We start from the raw sequence: 18,212 nt of genomic DNA, 5'->3' as shown, positions 1-18,212 counted from the left end.
TCAGTGATCATATGCAATCGTAAGCATTCCGTTGATGACTAGATTCAGTCTGGCAGTAAGCCCAGTTCATGAAAACTGAAGTGAACCGAAAAAATGCATGAAAAATGCCACTGACAAAAGCTGATGGAAAAACTTATCTCGGAGCATGCATCTTCTCGATGTTCTGGTAATGACAATCAGTAAATCGCGCTCCGAGTTTGAATGGTGTACATACTCTGTTTAAAGTCTCTTTCTTGTATTTTTTCAGAGCTCTGCTGGCTGGTGGAGGCTTCTCCACATGGACTTACCGGCAAGGCTACGATGTCAGTATTCCTGTTTACAGCCCGTTGTCGGGGGAAGTGGATCTGCCAGAAAGAGGACCAGGGTAAAGCAATTCCCATGAATTGGGCGAAGTATATTCAATATCATGTTTAAAATTGATGCTGATAAAAAATAAATATAGCTACTAACTTGTTGGTGGGCTTGGGCAATTTTGTAAGAGTTGCTTTTAATAGCTCTCGCTATTAAAATATATGATGGTTCCAGTGCTAATGGCCATGGCGCATCTGCCAGTGTGTGGTTTAGCTGCGAACTGAGGATTTTTTTGGAGTGATTCTGTTTTTCCCACTCTTGAAAGTGAACTGTGAAATATGACAGCATGACGGTGTTTCTAGTAGAATTAAATTCAATATTTCCAGTGAGCTAAGATATTTTGGATATAAAGAAAAGTAGTTGTTAATATGTTTGGTTTCTTTAAAGTGTAAGTAAAGCAGGGCAGTAATTCAGAGCACTATAGATTCCTGTCGTGGTTTAAGCCCAGCCAGCAACTAGGCACCATGCAGCCGCTTGCTTACCTCCTTCTCCCCACCCAGTGGGGTGAGGAGGAGAATCGGGAGGGGAAAAAAAAAAAAGTAAAACTCATGGGTTGAGATAAGAACAATTTAATAACTAAAGTAAAATAAAATGTAATACTAACAATAATAGTAATAATAAAAAATATAATAATTGTAATGAAAAGGAATATAATAAAATTAAAAAAAAAAAGAAAAACCCAACCAAAAAAAAACCCAAAACCAACAAGACAAGTGATGCACAATGCAGTTGCTCACCACCTGCTGACTGATGCCTGGGCAGCGATCTCCCCCTCCTGGCCAGCTCCCCCCATTTTATTTACTGAGCATGATGTTCTATGGTATGGAATATCACTTTGGCTAGTTCGGGTCAGCTGTCCTGGCCGTGCTCCCTCCCAGCTTCTTGTACACCTGCTTAATGGCAGAGCATGGGAAACTGAAAAATCCTTAACTTCAGATAAGTGCTGTTTGGTGACAACTAAAACATCAGTGTGTTATCAGCATTATTCTTACACTAAATCCAAAACATGCTGTACCAGCTACTAGGAAGAAAATGAACTCTATCCCAGCCGAAACCAGGACAATTCCCTAATAAATCATTACTTCAGACAATTTATTTTAGGATACATAAAAGCAAAGTAATGGCAAAAGATCACTATTGCAATGATAAAAGAAGTGTGCTATACCTCCATTGTGACTTTAAAGAGCTAGAAGGGATCATGGGGATCAACACAAGTGCCTCAGGTAGTATCAGCCAGTGCAAACTTTGAATGAGTAATAGGAAAATAGGAGTGAGGATGTCATCTTTACCTCTGTATATCTTACGGATACATTATTTGTAAATCAGTTTAGATGTTTTTCTGGTTCTGAAGTCCTTCCAAAATGACATCAAGAGTTTGGAGCAGGAGAAGCCTGTAAATACAGCTCTGAAGGGAAGAAGTTCTTGCAGAATGAATCTTAAGGAGGTTAGCGTGGTTGGCTCATGAAAAAGAAGGAGAGCTGATTTCATTATGGCAATAGTTACATCCAGAGCTTAGAATACTGATTTTATTTTTTTCTTTTTTAATGGAGTAAGATATAAACACAAACAACCCCCCCCCAACCTTGTAGCTGGAAGTAAAGCAAGACAAGTGGGAAATAAAGCACTAATTTTAACAGAGCATGTAATTAGCCGTTAAAATGAACTACCCTGGAAAGTGGTGGTTTCTCTAATCCATTCATGTCTTCAGCACAAGAGTACATAGAAGTCTGAAGACATGTTTTAATTGGTTATGGCAGACTGCTTTTTTAATATTTCATAACCCTCTTAATTAGACAGCTGAAAATGTTTCACTGTAGCAAGGTCTTATCTCTGTTATGGTTTGAAAGATGGGCAGACTGAGGCAATGGGGGTAAATGACATGTCCACTGATTGTGAAGATCAAGTTCAGAAATGCAGAAACTTTAGGTCCTTTTTTCTGACAGCATCTTGTAGAGTATATGAATTTATTAAAGTTGAAAACCGATTGAAAGGGTGCTGCCACCATTGGACACAAAAAGTTATTGTACTTTGGCTTCAACTGTCTTCTCTGGTAATGGGAGTGCTCTTGCTGTTGCTGTGGGCTGCTCCAAGTAAGATTCACAGTCAATTACAGGACAAACTTGTGCAATAGTGGTTTGCTTTGCTCACACCCTTTATGTTCCTGCTTGTGATGCTCCTGGTCCAGGCCAATGTAGGGGCATCTGGTTGCATCCCAATCGATTCTTCATAGATCTCAAGTATTATTACAGTCTGACACAGAGTGAAGGCGTGCTTTGTATTTCTCTCTGGAAAGCATGAACGTGATGATAGGCTTCAGCATGTATAGAACCAATTGTAAAGAGAGATGCAGTCATATTTTTCACGTCCGTGTAGTCAGCTAAATGCTATGTCTGGTTTTAGGTTGGATAAGAGGAACTGTTGTGTGGGAACTGATGCAATGCATGAGTCTGCGTTCAGTGAAGGTGTTGGAGCTTCCATGTTCTCATAGTTCTGGGTTTTGGGGTTTTTTTGGTGAGGAATAGATTGTCGTCTCCGGAGTACCATCTAGTGGCCAGTTAGCATTACTAATTGAAACACATTCGCAGGTTCGATTGCTTTGTGCAGGAGGAGTGTGACAATGAAACGATGCTAAGAATTTGGGCTTACTTGGGATAAATTATTACATTCCACTGCACTAGTGTGTTATTTCCTGGGGGCTGGGACGTACTTTCTTTTGTAGCAAGATTTGATAGCTAGATTTTGAGTGTCATAGGATAATGACAGTTTCAGGGCAAAACTTGGTTTTAAACATATACACAAACAAACCTGCATAATTTTTAGCTGGTTATAGGCATTTATTATCACTCATCTGCAGCAGTACTTCCTTTTTTTTGAGGCAAATCCTTTTTTTATTCCACTTAACAGAGCTGAACTGAGGGGTTTTGATTTACTCTCCTTTTTAGTCGGTTTGTTTAAAATGTTTTAAATATACCTCTGCTAGAAATATATATTCTGTAGAGCTGCTGGTAGCAAGTTGGTAGCAGCTGGAGGCTTGGGAAAAAGAATGTTAAAAAAAATTCTATGCAAGTCTCATCTGTGAATTGGAGCAACAAAAGTGACTGGCATGAGAATGAGTAGAAGAGGTGAGAAGAGCAGCAGGAGAGGTCTGACTTTATAAAGTGTGTGTTTGTATGTGTTTTCAGAGCTGTAAATTAAAGATAGCATCACATGGAGTAGAACTGGAATCCTAAGTGCAGGCCTCATGTTTCCTGTGTTCTTTTGGCAGTGTGAGGGCAGGCACTCACTGTGTGTTCCTTTCAATGGGGAGCGGTGGAGCAGTCTGACTTAGCTGACCTGTTTAAAATGAAACCAAAGTAGATGAGAATGAGTATAACAATTACATGACGTACTATTTTCCAACATAAACCTACCTTTTTAAAGCAGTGAGCACCTAATTTGAGACTGTATTCCTGTGTATTTTACCTCCAATGTTAATTAATGTCTTGCAACATTTCAGTATTAAGGCACATTTGAAATATTCATGGTTTTGGAACATGATAGGAGTTGAGAGTGAATGGGATAATGGGCCTTCAACTTTGTCCTGGAAATGTTGCTTTTAAGGTGCCCAAAAGGGATGGAACTGAATTACAGCTAATGAGATGAGCTTGTCCTGCTACTCCTGTTGCTGTATCAAGACTAAATAAGCACAGGGTAGCAGAGTTGTCAGTTCAGCATCTTTTTTCAATTAAAATTGATGAGAAAATATATGGGAGGAGAAACTAGCAACAGCATTCAGTGTCCTATCTATTTTGTTATGGTACACAAACACCAAACAAAAGAATAAACAATCCTGGCATCAGAAGCAAGCTGTTTTAATATGTAACTAAATAATGTTTATTTCAGTTTATAATAGAGGTTATAATGCAAGTGCCTATTCTAATGTAGTAAACACTCTTTCCAAGTACAGATTTATTCAAAGTTGTAAATAATGCTGAGCCACTTACTATCCAAGATTTAATTGTATTGCATCATTACCCTTTCCAGCCTTGTCTGAAAATACAGTCTTGGCAGTGTCTCCACTTTCAGTTAATCTTGCTCTGCTTTTCCAGGGTGGAAGTAAATGTGTTCTAGAGTGGCTTGGAAGTAAACTCACAGTGCTGTCAGCTAACTTTGCTGTGGTTTTTCAGTCCTCGCAGGTATTTCATTCTGTCATCTCAAATGGCTCTGCACCCAGAATACCGGTCTGAGTTGGAAGCTCTTCAAGCTGAGAATGGAGAATCAGTGTTGATCCTAGACAAATGTACAAATCTGTCAGATGGGGTCCCTGCTGTTCGCAAACGCTGTCACAAGAATCAAGTGTTTGATTATCCTCAAGTGCTTCAGGTAAGGCTGTCTTTCCTGCAAACTTCTCTTCCCCTTGGTGACCGTCTTAGCTTTGGGGCTGTTCCTGTTTAGCACTGGTAGGGTACTTCCTTGTATTTAGTTAACTTGCGGCTATGTTTTGAAACTGCATAATTTGTTATGTTAGCTTGACTATTATATCCTAACTTTATTCTTATTTTTAAGAGGACCAAGAACTATGTACTCAAACTGATATGCAGATTACGCTGCAATTTGAAAACACTGCTTATGTATAACAACTTCATGAGGTTGGTCATGGTGGTCTTCTAGTAACACATGACAATGTCATGTAAACTTAAAAAATGATACAAAGATACTGGCAAATCCAGCAGCAGTGGGAGGAGAAACTTTTGGAGGCCAGACAAAATTGCTCACTTTACAATTGGGGAAGAACATTGGAATCTATGCCCTCTAGAATAACTGGCAAAATGACCTTCAGCAGCCATGAATTGGAATTGATTTCTCACATATGACAGTGCAGGCCTTACTAGATGAAGCTTGGAACAGAGGATGGCTTTGTCAATTGGAGGGAAGATTAAAAGGAACTTTAAAGAGCTTATGCGTGGATTTATTTGGGGGCAAAAAAAGAGTGCTATGTTTAAGGAGAATTGGTCAGATTATATTTTTTTTGTATGCAGCTTAGTAGTTAAACCCTACAAAATTCTCTGTGTAGATGTGACAGACTGAGCTAGAAGACTTGTCAGCATGCAGCTATGAAAACATCTAGGTGAAATGTGTTTCATGGCCTTGGCCCAACTTCCAGAGGCCTTTTGATGTATCAGTGAAGATAAAACTAGATAGCGTTCTCAGACCCCTGTGTCTCTTGGCAATTCACTAACAGAGAGGTGCTTTGGCATGCACTGTGGTGAAGTGAGTTATGCTACAGGCCACTGTGCTCTGTCTGTGGCCACCAGCACATAATCTGTCTTTGAACTTCAGCAAATGATGATAAAATAACAAACAAGCTGAGGAAAGGCAAAGTTTCCACCCCTCCTGTTATGTTTTGTAGGAAATATGTTTAAAATTCCTTGTGAAGGAGAGGGAGGAATGGGTCACCCTGAGTCCTAAACTTTCAACCAAAAGGGAAAAAAAAAAATGTTTGCTTTATTTCCTTAAATACAGACTGGATTGCTCAAGGATAGCAAGTCAGGGAATCTATATCTATATCTTGCTATATATGATTTTATAACTCAGAAGAGAGCTGGCACATGCCGAGATTGTTAAAATACTTTCCTTTGCAGAGCCCTGCATCTCCCTTTGGAATGTCTGGCTGATAACAGTGATGATGCGAGGAGATGTATTTATAGTAACCTTTGTCTAGACAGGAAAAATGGTTATATGGCCAGATGAGCATGTGTGTCCACATCTGGGCTTCTTTTTTTTTTCTCTCCCAGACCTTACTAGAGTCTCTTCCACCTGCTGCTGTGTAATCTAGCAAGTCAATGGTTAAAACGTGTGTTCATTCTCTCCACCACTTCCATTCCCCAAACCCTTCTTTTCCATGTCTTCTGGTCTGAGAGTGGGGGAAGGGGGACTGCGATCACAGTTCGTCTTTCCAGTGCTGCCTTTATAGACTTCCTACTAGATAGGCTTTTGGGCTTCTGGGTTGCTAATGCTTCCTGTTTGCAGTCTTGGATGACATTTTCAAGCCTTTTAGTACACTATGGGTATGAACACAAGTCTTGTTTCCTAATGCAATCATAAGTGAAGAGCCAGCAAACCCCCCTGTATTTCCTAGTTCCATTTTGATGTTTTGCTGTCCTGCTGAGCCTCCTGGCTCTTTCTCCTCAGGCCACAGAATGCAAGCTGGACAGATGTTTTCTTATCCGTGGGAGTCCCTGTATCAACTTTATAATTTTTCTTTCTTAAACTTAGGGATAATACTGACTTGGGCTTTTTCCTTGTTTGTGTAGCTAAACTCTACAAGCATTTATTTTGCGATCTTGAATCTGTAGCAAGATTCTTCAGTGACAGTGAGAACCAAAGTCCCTATTTACAGGGTGAGTGCAGCATAGTCAAGAAGTCTTCTCTGCTGCAGTTTGAACTCATGGCATTTTGTCTTGTGTGTTGCGGACATAAGTGTATTTTATTCTTCCTTTTTGCAACAGCTTTTTATATCATCGAAGCTTCCTTTAGCCATCTTCTTCTTGCCCTCACCCCTTCAGAATAAGTAGTACTGATATAGCCAATCTTTCCTTGTAGATTATACTTTCAAGGTAAGTAATCATCCTGGTTTTTTACCCCTGGAAGTGCATTGCCCAATACTGAACACACTGCTATGAGGTCTTTTATTACTGAGAAAAGTGAGTGATTCCTTCAGTTCTTTTAGATTGTGCTTCTTTTTGCATTCTAATACAACCTATGGTTTGCTTTTTCAACAGCTGCCTCGTGAATACCCTTTCTTTTCCTGTCCTTTTGTATTAAATGTCCTCTTCTGCAAAGTGCAAAACCTAGCCAGTTACTTCATGCTTTATATTTGTGCAGTTGATTATTTTATCTAAGTGTTGAGCCCTATACATATCAGTATATTTTAGTCAATTTATCCATATAATGTCAAATTGTAATCCCATTATCCATTATGCTTGCTAATCCTACAATATCATAGGTATTGTCAGATCTAATAAGTATGGTCTTAATTCTGCTCCTTGGTTAACTACATTGAATACCGTTGCACCCAGGAAAGATTTGGTCATCACTGTTTTGCCTGTGAGCCACCAGTAACTGCTTTATACTTAGAGTTCTGTAACTATAATTTATGTAACTATAAAGCCTATGAGGGCTTTATCTAGCCCATGATTTCTTAATTTGCCTATGAAAATGCTGTCAAAGACGATGTCAGATGCCTTTTAAAGTTGAGATGTGAAATCTATTACTTTTCTGCTATCCATAAAGCTGGATTGCCCTATAATGGAAGAAAATTAAGTTGGCTTCATACAGTTTGTACCTGTTAAGTTCATGTTGATTGTTGCTCACCTTTTTATGCCAGACTTTCAAATTGTTTAACTTATTTTTTCCCTTGAATTTTCTTAATTAGAATTCTGAAGTTTGGCCATTAAAATAAAGCATAGAATAGTCCCATTAGCTGATTTCTCATCTCCCCAGTTGTGATATTTTTGAGCCTCTGGAAGATAAAGTTGCATAATTATTTTGAATTAGCTAGTAATTCACAATACATTGGTTGCATGGAGCAAGCCTGCTTTCCTTTTGACTGGTTTTTTTTATGAGGGAGGGCAGGAAAGCGTAATGCATACATACAGACATACACACACACCACAAATCTAACATTTCCTTTTATTTCCTCATCTGTGTTTTGGATACCATTTGTTGACAGGAGTCTACGTTCTGTGTCGTTCTACGTGGAGCTCGCTTGGGACAGGCTGTGCTAAGTGATGTTCTTCAAGCTGGCTGTGTCCCAGTGATCATTGCTGACTCCTACATTTTACCTTTCTCTGAGGTTCTGGACTGGAAGAGGTCTGTACCCTCACTATTGTTCATTGAACCACTGCATAAGAGACTTCATTGCATTCAGTGATTTGAATAAATGTGTGATAAGTCAAGTGTACTGGGGGTTACAGGGAATACAGAGTAAGATACATGCAATCTTTGTCCTTGATATATTATGCATCAAAAATAGGAGAGGAAAACAAAGAGGCAGAGATGACAGAGCATTTGGTTATCCTGCAGCCAATGATATTTTTTCTAAAACAGACTTGCTTTATTATCTTGTGCTTGAATTCAGTGAGGACTGGTCTGCATTCAGGCTCTTTTAAGAAAAGTATATGCTAAAAATGCTAAATTCCCTACATTGTGTCATGATTCCTAAGTTCATCTGAGACTGAAAGGTATAATTATTTTGTAGCTGAGTACACTGTGTTAAGAGCTTAGATTATTTTTCCATGCACGCACTATGCCCAGTTACGTGATCTTAGGATAATATGTACAAAAATTACTAGTTTGTATACATAGCACTGCATATGCTATTACTGTTTGGTCATTCCAAAAATCTCGGCTGACAGCAAGTCAGTGGCAATTCAGAGATGAGAATTCAGGATTTCTGGGTCTCTGTCCTTCCATATTTATTAGGTTGTCTGTACAGATCAGTCCGCAGACTTCTGTGGCATTATCTGTGGGCAGACTGGCTGGTGTTGTGAAGAAACTGCTACAGAATAATTAATTACACTCAGAGAAGATTATTTCTTTCTGCTAATATGTTCTGAATGTGTCTTATTAGAACAGGACAAGATTCTGGGTTGGAAAAGCTGTTGACATCTTTTAATGTAGAACTTCTTTCTTCTCTTTTTACCACTTGTTTTGTGTTTTTTGCTTATAGGGCCTCTGTTGTCATCCCTGAAGAAAAGATGCCTGAAATGTACAGTATTCTGCAAAGTGTCCCCCAGCGACAGATTGAAGAAATGCAAAGACAGGTAAAATCATGTACTGTATTTAAATTACTTCATTTATGGTTGGAGTGTAGGTTCATACACCTGCCTTACTGTGAAATCTGTTGGAATGCAGAAGCATCCATTATACTCATGTTAATGTTTGGATTATTCAACCCTCTTCTTTCTTTATGCTAAACATACTCATTCAATCATTACTTTTCAATGTTGTGTCTCTACCCATCACTGGTGCAGCTGAATGTGTTGAACAGTAGCGGTTGATCAGTACTGCATCAGGTCAGGAATTTCAGAACATTGCATATGATTGCGATTGCAGAAGAACACTTCAGTAGGCAGACTTCAGTTACTCAGAGTGGATTTTCTCTAACCTACTACGTTAATGTACATGCTGTTGTGAAATATATTATAGGAACTTTAGCATCCACAGTGATCAAAGCCTCCTCATCCTGGCTTGCAGGAGATCTCCTGAAATGTGAAATTGAGGTTTTGACTATCTGCTTTTTCATATAAAGATCATGTGGTATTTGCCTTGAGTGGAGACTGTCAGTTTCTACCAATGTAGTCAAACTCCACTTTCATTAATTTCACTTTTTCTTGTGTCTCCTCTGCTTTCTTAGTGCACCCTGGGATAGAAGCTCTCCTTGAATGCAGGTGGACTCCCTACTCACATATATTAACATGTTTCTTTTTTCTACATGTTACTTAAATTGTATTAAAGAAGTTCAAGAGTATGTCTTTATCTCAAGAGAAGCTTTGGTTTGTAGATAAATTTTAATTGCTCAAAATGTGAGGGAAGCATTAAGTGCAAAATGTTTTAAATATTTTAACTAAGTTGACAATTCCTCTGAGAGGGAAATTTTACTTCCTTGGTGACTGGAAGAGCTGAGGTCATGAACTGTGCAAACTTGTGAATGAAGTCTGTGTGGGCTGAGTATATAGTCAAAAGGAAGTGTCTTCTAGTTCACTCCAGTTGATGCCAATTCCTGTTTTTTATTAGCTTTGCTGTTATGGACACTATCATCATCAGTTGCTCTAATTCTAGAGCTCACACACAAGGTACAAACTGAACAGATGAGGACTGTTAGCTGTGTGAGGATTTCCACAAAGTGTGAAGAGTTCTGTTGTCAGATTAGGAGGTAGGATTCAACCACGTTGGTCTTTTGGTGGTTGGAATATGTAGATGACATTTTTGGGCCAGCAAAGAAGTAAGATATTAACATGTATTGTGAACTTGTATCTAGGATCTTTCATCCTTGTCAACTTATTGTACCTGAACATATATTGTTATATGGTAGGGAGATGACTGTTGTCATTGTTTTTCCTGATGAGGAGCTGAGAAAGTAAGAGCTACGTATGTAGGGAAAAAGTAAGGTATCTGATCTTAGGTGACTTTTAAAGACACATAGGATTTCTGTAGTCGAATTTCTGCAAGAATTGTGAAGGCATGTTTCTGAAATTGCCTTACACAGCCTTAGTGGCAAAGTCATCTTTTGTGTGGTCCTTGTAAAAAGTGACCCAAGGCATGTTTTTTTCACGGTGTAGCCTACAACACTAGTTATTTCTACCTAGACAGTGCTAAAAGCTGCACAGTGTATATTAATACTGGATATGTGTGAAAAAGTAGACTCTCAGATTTAGTGGTAAATGTCTTTTCATGCCTGAACTCTGTTGCCAGCTTCACTTCATTCTCTGTACAGAGAGTCTGCAAATATCTCAGCAGCCATCAGGGGTCTCCTTTCTCTTTAGTCCCTTCACACAAATGAACCGTTTTGGTGGGGGTCCACTGGCAGCACCAAGTTGCCGGTAGGAATGGCAGGTGAAAAAGTAGCTTTGCTATCACAGCTCCTAGAAACATGATTTTGCTTTATTTTCTTTTTTTCTCTGACATGAATGTAGAGATGTTAACACTAGGGAGTTTTTCCTAACAAAGCTTTAAAACTGACATTAATGGTCTGTTAAAGTATGCATTGATTTTCTTGTCCATTTTACTAATATCATAAAATAATCATTTCAGAATAGTGTTCTCTTTCTACAGAGAATGCACTTGATGTTATGGACAGCTTAAACAGTAATTTTAAAGTATGAAATCAGGAAACAACACTAGTTTGTTAAAAACAAACAAACAAAAAACCCCCTCAACATGAAACAAACCAACACCCCCCTCCCTTAATTCAGATTATCTATAAGTTTTATATCTATATATATCTGTAACTCCATAAAATTACGTTAAAATAGAAGATATTTTAATACCCAGAATGCAGTTCTAGTCTGTGTCTGGAGTTAATTTTGTTGTATTATAGACCGTTTGTGGTAGTCATTGTCACTGGGTCCAAAACATCACTGAACATATTGGAACCTGTGATTCTATTGACTGAAGGAGGGAAGTATGTTTTTTGTTTTTTTTTTTCTAAAGCTTAGTCTCCCATCTTGATGCTTTTGTTGAGGATATAGTTGTGTGCTTTGGTAGTAAGAGTGTCAGGATGAAATCACAAGGTCTGTCTTTCTCTTGTCCTTGTGAATTTATTTCTGTCTGCATATTGAGGTTACCTACACATGTTATCCATACATTTCATGTCCTGTCAACCTTATTTACAAGGTAAAGTTGCAGTGTAAGCATCTGTGAAATTCCCTTGCTGATACATGGTACTATGTTCTAGCTATCTGATAGGGTGAAAAAGTACTTAGCAACTGATACTGTGTGGACTACCAGTAACCTGATTGCTTTTCCTCATTGATAAATATGCACTAATATTCCACTTGTGCTACAGATTTTTGTTTCCTTCTTACCCATCAGTCTCACAGTAGGGAGCAGCTGCACACTTTACTTGCTGTCTTTCGATTTAAATGGTTTGAGGAAGTATCGTAGGACTTTTTGGCTAGACAAAATGTCTTCCCAGTTTTTTTCAGTGTCTTCACTTCAGTGACAATACAGGAGCTAATGAATAAAGATTCAGAAAATAAGGCTGAAGTGATGATAGGAGAAGAAAGAATTTGAAGTTGGAATGAACCTTTTGAGGAGGGTGGTGCTAAGGTAGTTTGGAAGCAAAGTGAATTCGTCCTATGTGCTCTATTTTGCTTCTCGGGCAAGGAACTACTAAAATGACACTCAACTATTATCCATGTATAGAATCGATCTGCAAATGAACTGAAGTGATTTATACATGTTTTCAGATGTGATTTATAGCAGTTGTTTAGTCTGCTTAGCCATGAAGGGCAACAAAAGTGTCAAAATATTCTAGTTTTGCAAGTAACCCAAATTTCTTGATAATTTTTAAACTGCTTCCTTTTGCTGCTTCAAATTCAAGGGCTAGTAACACTTGATATACAGTATTTTGATGCTTGTTTTTTGTCAAGTGGAAGAGGACTGACTGAAACTGGTCTTGTGGTATGTTTGGGTTTTTTTCCAGTCCATTCTAGTTTTCACTGAGCATTGCTCTTATCGAGATGGAAACAAAGATAGTTAGATCACAATGATCATGTTCTTTCTTGCTTGTACATTGTGAAACACTTGGAGTTTGATATAACAGTTACAAAAAGATTGGTCCATAACTGAAGTTAAAATGACACAAAAGTGATCTTTGCAAAGACCTTGCATTAAAATTGATATGAAAATTGTTTTACAACATCTCACTGTTTCCTTTGCAGTTAGGATGTGTTTAGGTTTTATTTCAAAAACTGTTTTTGTTGCACATAAATTTCCACTAGGGGAGACAATATATTTTTGATAAAGACTTGTAAAACATGCTTTGCCAGTACCTGCCAATTAACGTACTTTTTCAGTAAATTAAGAAACTAGTTGACATGTTCTGACATGAGTATGGTTGAGATCATCATCATTTTAGCCAAACAGAACAAATCCTTGCTCTAAATCTGTCCTGGTTTGTAGTAGGATGAATACCTATCAGACTTTCTGGGTCTGATAACCTTTGTGGGATTGGAGCCTTGCTGTCTACTTTGGTTTCAGTGGTTGTCTTGGTTATGACATTCCTATCCTTAGTTGGAAAACCTCATAATTAAAACAAATTTTATTGTAAATGTTAGCTTGCCAGTTTTCTTTGTTGATTAGGTACTCTTTTTGCAGTATTTTATTGCAGTTGATTCTCTGGAGATCATGCACCAAGATTTTTATTTTTGTATATATATATATATATCATACACACATGTATATATGTATAATTTTTTTCAAGTTGAAACAGATTGTCTGCTTTTAATGAGTAAAATTTTATCTGTGCTTAATTTTTGCTTTGTTTCTGGAAGTACTTCTAGCCATACATCTGCTGGAGAAGAGAGGAAGGCTCTTAAAGAGAAGTCATTACATTTAAAATATATAAGAACCCCTATTTGAAAATATTTTCTTATAGTTTGTACAGTGATCATGAGCATCACACAGTACTGTCATGAAAACGATGAAATAGGTGCTTTAGCTTTGGAGTCATCATCTGCTAGGATCTACAGCTGGTGTAACCTGGGCTGTGATTTCCTATAATACAACTTTATTTTGCTCAGTTGTTTTGTGAGACAGTACATGGTATGGACCAGGAAAGAGGTTTATTGGTTTGAGCAGAGCTGGAGTGTGTGAAATCAGAATTAATTTCTACTGTCCTGATTCTGTTGAGGTCTCTGGAGAGTAGCCATATTAACTTACACTTTTATTGTTCAAACTTGCAGAACATTATGCCCTCAACAGTTCCTGGTTCAGTTTCCTGTCTTTGCTCACAAAAGGGAATAGTTTCTGTGCTCATGGCCTAGTCTACACTGTTGTGAAAAATTGTTACATATTTTCAATACTACGTGTACAGCCTATGTCCATGAGAACTGGAGACTAACATGTGATAGCTTTTATAAACTCCAGCATATTGACCATCAAAAAGAGCCTCTGCTAGTTGAGCTGCTAAAATTAATAGTGGTCTGGGTGAAACGTATGCATCTCTGAGATTGCTGTCTTGTCTGTTTTCTACAGTAATGTTGTCGTTCTCATTTTCTTTGAAGCTTCCTTGAACCATCCCCCTCTCACAAATAGTTCCATATGGAGTATGAAACACTGGCAGAAGTGCCCAGAGGCAAGTTGATAAGCAGTTCAGCTGCACAGCTACTGATCCAGCAGGCTTGATGCTGCATCCTTATGCTTTCATTTTCTCTGCACCGTAAACTAGCACGCAGGTAACAGCAAAGTTCTAGAAGTGGAGGGGCAAAAAGTAGAAGTAAATGTAATGGACCTATATGATAGTGAAATGTGAAATTTTGTCTTGCTCCTGAAGAAGAGTGAAATAGGTAAAGGAAAAAAAAACCAAAACAAAACTTTGCTGGTGTCTGCTTATCCCATGCCTTGTATAGTTTCCCTCTAAACAGAGTTTTTCTAATGTTTTGCTTTGAAAGCCTGTTAATATCTAGAAACATATTTTACCACTGTAGTTGATACATAAATGCCTTTAACTTGTATGAAAGTTTTCCTCAACTTATATCTGAGCCTCTGCGCCTTTTTTCCCTTCTTTTTGTGAGATGAATCTGTCTATCTGAATATACAGACATTTTGGAAATATTTTTCCTCACTAAGTATCAACATACTTGGAAGTCTTTTAACACAGATAGGCTCATTAAGGCATAAGCGCAGAATATGAAAGTACTATGCAATGGGAATAGAAGAGTTATTCCTCTGTTTATTTAGGCATTCTTTCTCACTGAATGGATTTTAGGTAAAGAGTTTATTTTTCAAAAGAAGGCTTTGTGCGCCTGTTCCTTTTTGACTTTATAACACTCCCCACCTCCTAAAAATAAAACTTTTGAATTAATATCTAGTCTAGAAGACTGAGTAACTTTGTGTGCCCTAATGGTACAAGAATGAAGAGCTAGTGTTCTTGAGTGCAGGAATTCTTTTCATCCTGGTTTCCTAGGGAAACAAGGGTATGATCACGTGCAATGTGCATGCTGATTTCTGTTACTGCCCAATTTCAACCAAGCTTACGGAGAGGAGGAGATATTGTAGATAAATACCATAAAATTAGGTAGCTGTGTAGAAGGTAAGCACCCCAGAACAGCATAGCTTACTAAGGGAAAATTTGCAGCTCAAGCTAACAGTAATAGAAAAACCCCTTGCAGTTACCCCTTATGAATGATTCTGCTTTGGGAAAGGTTTTATTTGGAACTGGCACATCTTAGACCAAAGAAATTCAGGTATAGCATGACCAAATGATAAAGTGACAAATAAAATGCAGTATACAAAGAAAGGGGTATATATGCAATCTATACAGCCTTCTCATAGGCAATGATGGCCTCTCGGCTAGCTGCAGTCACTTGGAAAAGAGTTCTTAGACTATAATAAATAGTCGTGTGAAAATATAAATTCCATGGTCAGTTGTGGTCAAAAATAGTAATATAAAGAATTTTTAAAAAAGAGGTAGAGAACAAAATGGAAAATACTATGCCACTGCATAAATCTATTGTATGTCTGCACCCTGAATACAGTCCATAGTTATGGTTGTCCCATCTTAAAAAGGATATAATAGAACAAGGGTGATAAAAGGTTTCATGACAAGAGTGATTAAATAGCCTAACACTCTTCATCTTGAAAATGAATGATCGGGAATAAGATGAGGAGCAAGAATATAATACAGAACTATAAAATAAGAAGGCCATGAAGAAAGTGAATGGGTATTGCTGTACATGGTTTGATACAATTTCATTTGATGTTTCCTAGAACTTGTATTATTGGGAACCTGGTCTAAAAAAAAATAAAAAAGGAGATGATCTTTTCCCAGAGCTAGTAGGTAGTCTGTGGGGCTTGCTGCTTCAGCATTTTGTGTGAGTGAAGGGTTTTTAGTGGCGTAAAGGGTGAATGAAGAAATCCAGAGAAGGAAAATCTGTCAGAGATGAATGCAAAGATAGACCTCCTGGCTTAGAAGTTCCTAAGCTGCAGAATTCTGGAAGCTGGAGAGTACTTTGGGGAAGTGGTGGCTTATGCTTGCTCTGTCTGTGTGGGGCAGTTCCTAAGGTACAGGCTGTGGATCATTGTCAGAGACTGAATACAGAAGCAGAAGGCCATTTGGTCAGACCTGGTGCGGTCACAGTGATGCAACTTCAGGGCTCGGGTTTGCAGGAGACCTTGGTATTACAGTGCCTTGTGGAATAACCTTGTCAGATCATCAGTGGGTTTTTTAAATGCATCTTAACTTCACTGGCTGCCAAACACTTCTGTGAGAGAATATTGACTGTGATGTATATTTTCCTTCTTTGTATGAATGGATAATTCACCTTCCTGAAGCCCTACAAGATACTCTCTCAAATAGTGGCGACACAGCATTCTTGATTTTTATTAATTAAAGTTTTAGATAATCACAACCTCTTGTCTTTTCAGCTGGTGTGAACAATTAAAAGCTAAAAAGGGATGTAAATACAGTTTAAAAAAATGTGGATAGAAAACATGTAGTTTGCAATGTTTGTTCCCACAGTCGTAATACCTGGACAAGCTTATTGTGGTTTTTCTAGTGCACGTCCCATGAGCCTCAGCCCTGACCTGAAGAAAAGTTCAGACTCTGGGTCAAACAGAGCTGAAGACACATGCATAAATCAATGACTTGTTTTAGTGCCACGTTAAAACAACATGAGTGGCTGGCTTTTCTGACCCCTCCTCCCTTTCATTTAATGTGCTTCTTTGGCTCTTCTTTAAAGAGGGCTCTGTAGAGTAATTTCAACTCTTATCAGCTTGCTGACAGCTATATGAGCCTTTCTGCTGGCTCCAGGCAATCATTGCTGGTGTGTGAAACATCCCATTCTTACAGTGAAAGGGTCCTGGATAGAGTTAAAGCAAATGGGTGGTGTAGTTTTCCTGTGGGTGGTGCAGCTCACATAAAAGAGATGGGATTTAGTTCTTGTTAGCCAATTAAACAGAACTTCGTTTCAATATCTGGACACTGGAAGCTCTTTGAGCATAGTTAGATTTTTACAGGTCCTTTTAATGAGAATATTCAACTTCCAGCTGCAGTTCTTTCCCTGACAGGGGACAGCTTCTGTCTCGGGGTTCTTTAGACTCATCATTATCAAATTTAAACGAACTTTCATCTGTCTGCCATTTGTAGCATTTTAAGGAGTGTGATTGGAGAGGCTAACCCTGCTTTAATCCTCCCAGAGTGCTTCAGTGGAGCTGCGGGTCCCCCATAAATGTCAAGGCTGGACAATTTGCCATCTTATCAGATACACTGAAGTTAGTTCCAGCCCTCTCACCCCTCCCCCAGAGGAAAGATTTGTTGCTGCAAACAGCAAAGGAAAGACAAAACTTTTTCCTGGCTTACTGCCAGTATCACCAGGGGAGTTGTAGAATCCTTGGCATTTATATATGAGACTTTCATTGCTCCCCTCTCCCCTCCTCATTTGTTGCGGAGAGTATCCTTATCCTAGATTTTTTTTTTTACCCTGTTGTCTGTCCTGCCCTGTTGTTTTCCAGAGTGAAGAAAACTGTTTCCATGCTTGTATTACAGAGTGGTCTTCATGGCATCTCTGAGAAAGAGCTCAGAAATTTGAGAGCAATCAGCACCTCAATGAATAATTTTCATAGGATGCAGTTGGGCTGCCTTTGTATCTAGGTTTGCAGTCTCTAAACAACAAAAGGTTAAACTTCAACTGTAAGAGGGAAATTATCCTGTTTTAAGACAATATTGTTTTTTGTTTTTTAAGAGTCTGTATGTTGTTGCAAAGTGGGCTTTTGGTACTTACACTTTGCAGATTGCTATACACAGCTTGAATAGACTACAGATAAACCCAGATGGTCCAAAAATTGGAAAGACGTGTACTTTTAGAAGGAATATTTGAAAATATTCTGTCATGCACATGAAGCAGTTGGCTGCAGATAAATGGATGATTAAGCATCTCTCCTGGTGTTATACTCATTCTTTGTTACTCTCTGATCTCTGCTGCTGCATAGTCTGTACCACATCACATTTCTTTATCAAATTCACTTGCTCCGCTTACACTTTCATTATTGAAAGTGTTACAACTTTAGCATTTACCTATATAGTATAAATACACTGCATTACTGTAGTAATTTGCATGTGAGTATATTAAATAGTAGTAGTAAATACAACTTGGTAT

At 38.3% G+C, this 18,212-nt stretch overlaps 1 protein-coding gene across 1 annotated transcript in view; it reads left to right on the top strand.

The window, feature by feature from the left end:
• EXT2 (exostosin glycosyltransferase 2) overlaps positions 1-18,212 on the top strand; it is an 80,242-nt gene that overhangs the window by 7,670 nt on the left and 54,360 nt on the right. Inside the window, exons 4-7 of the mRNA XM_069784665.1 lie at positions 248-364; positions 4,518-4,713; positions 8,063-8,202; positions 9,062-9,155. Coding sequence (XP_069640766.1) covers positions 248-364; positions 4,518-4,713; positions 8,063-8,202; positions 9,062-9,155 — 547 coding nt within the window. The remainder of the gene's footprint in view (positions 1-247; positions 365-4,517; positions 4,714-8,062; positions 8,203-9,061; positions 9,156-18,212) is intronic.

The sequence above is a fragment of the Haliaeetus albicilla genome, chromosome 5 (assembly GCF_947461875.1).
Source record: "Haliaeetus albicilla chromosome 5, bHalAlb1.1, whole genome shotgun sequence".
NCBI classification, from domain to species: domain Eukaryota; kingdom Metazoa; phylum Chordata; class Aves; order Accipitriformes; family Accipitridae; genus Haliaeetus; species Haliaeetus albicilla.
This window is presented reverse-complemented; position numbering and strand designations above follow the sequence as displayed.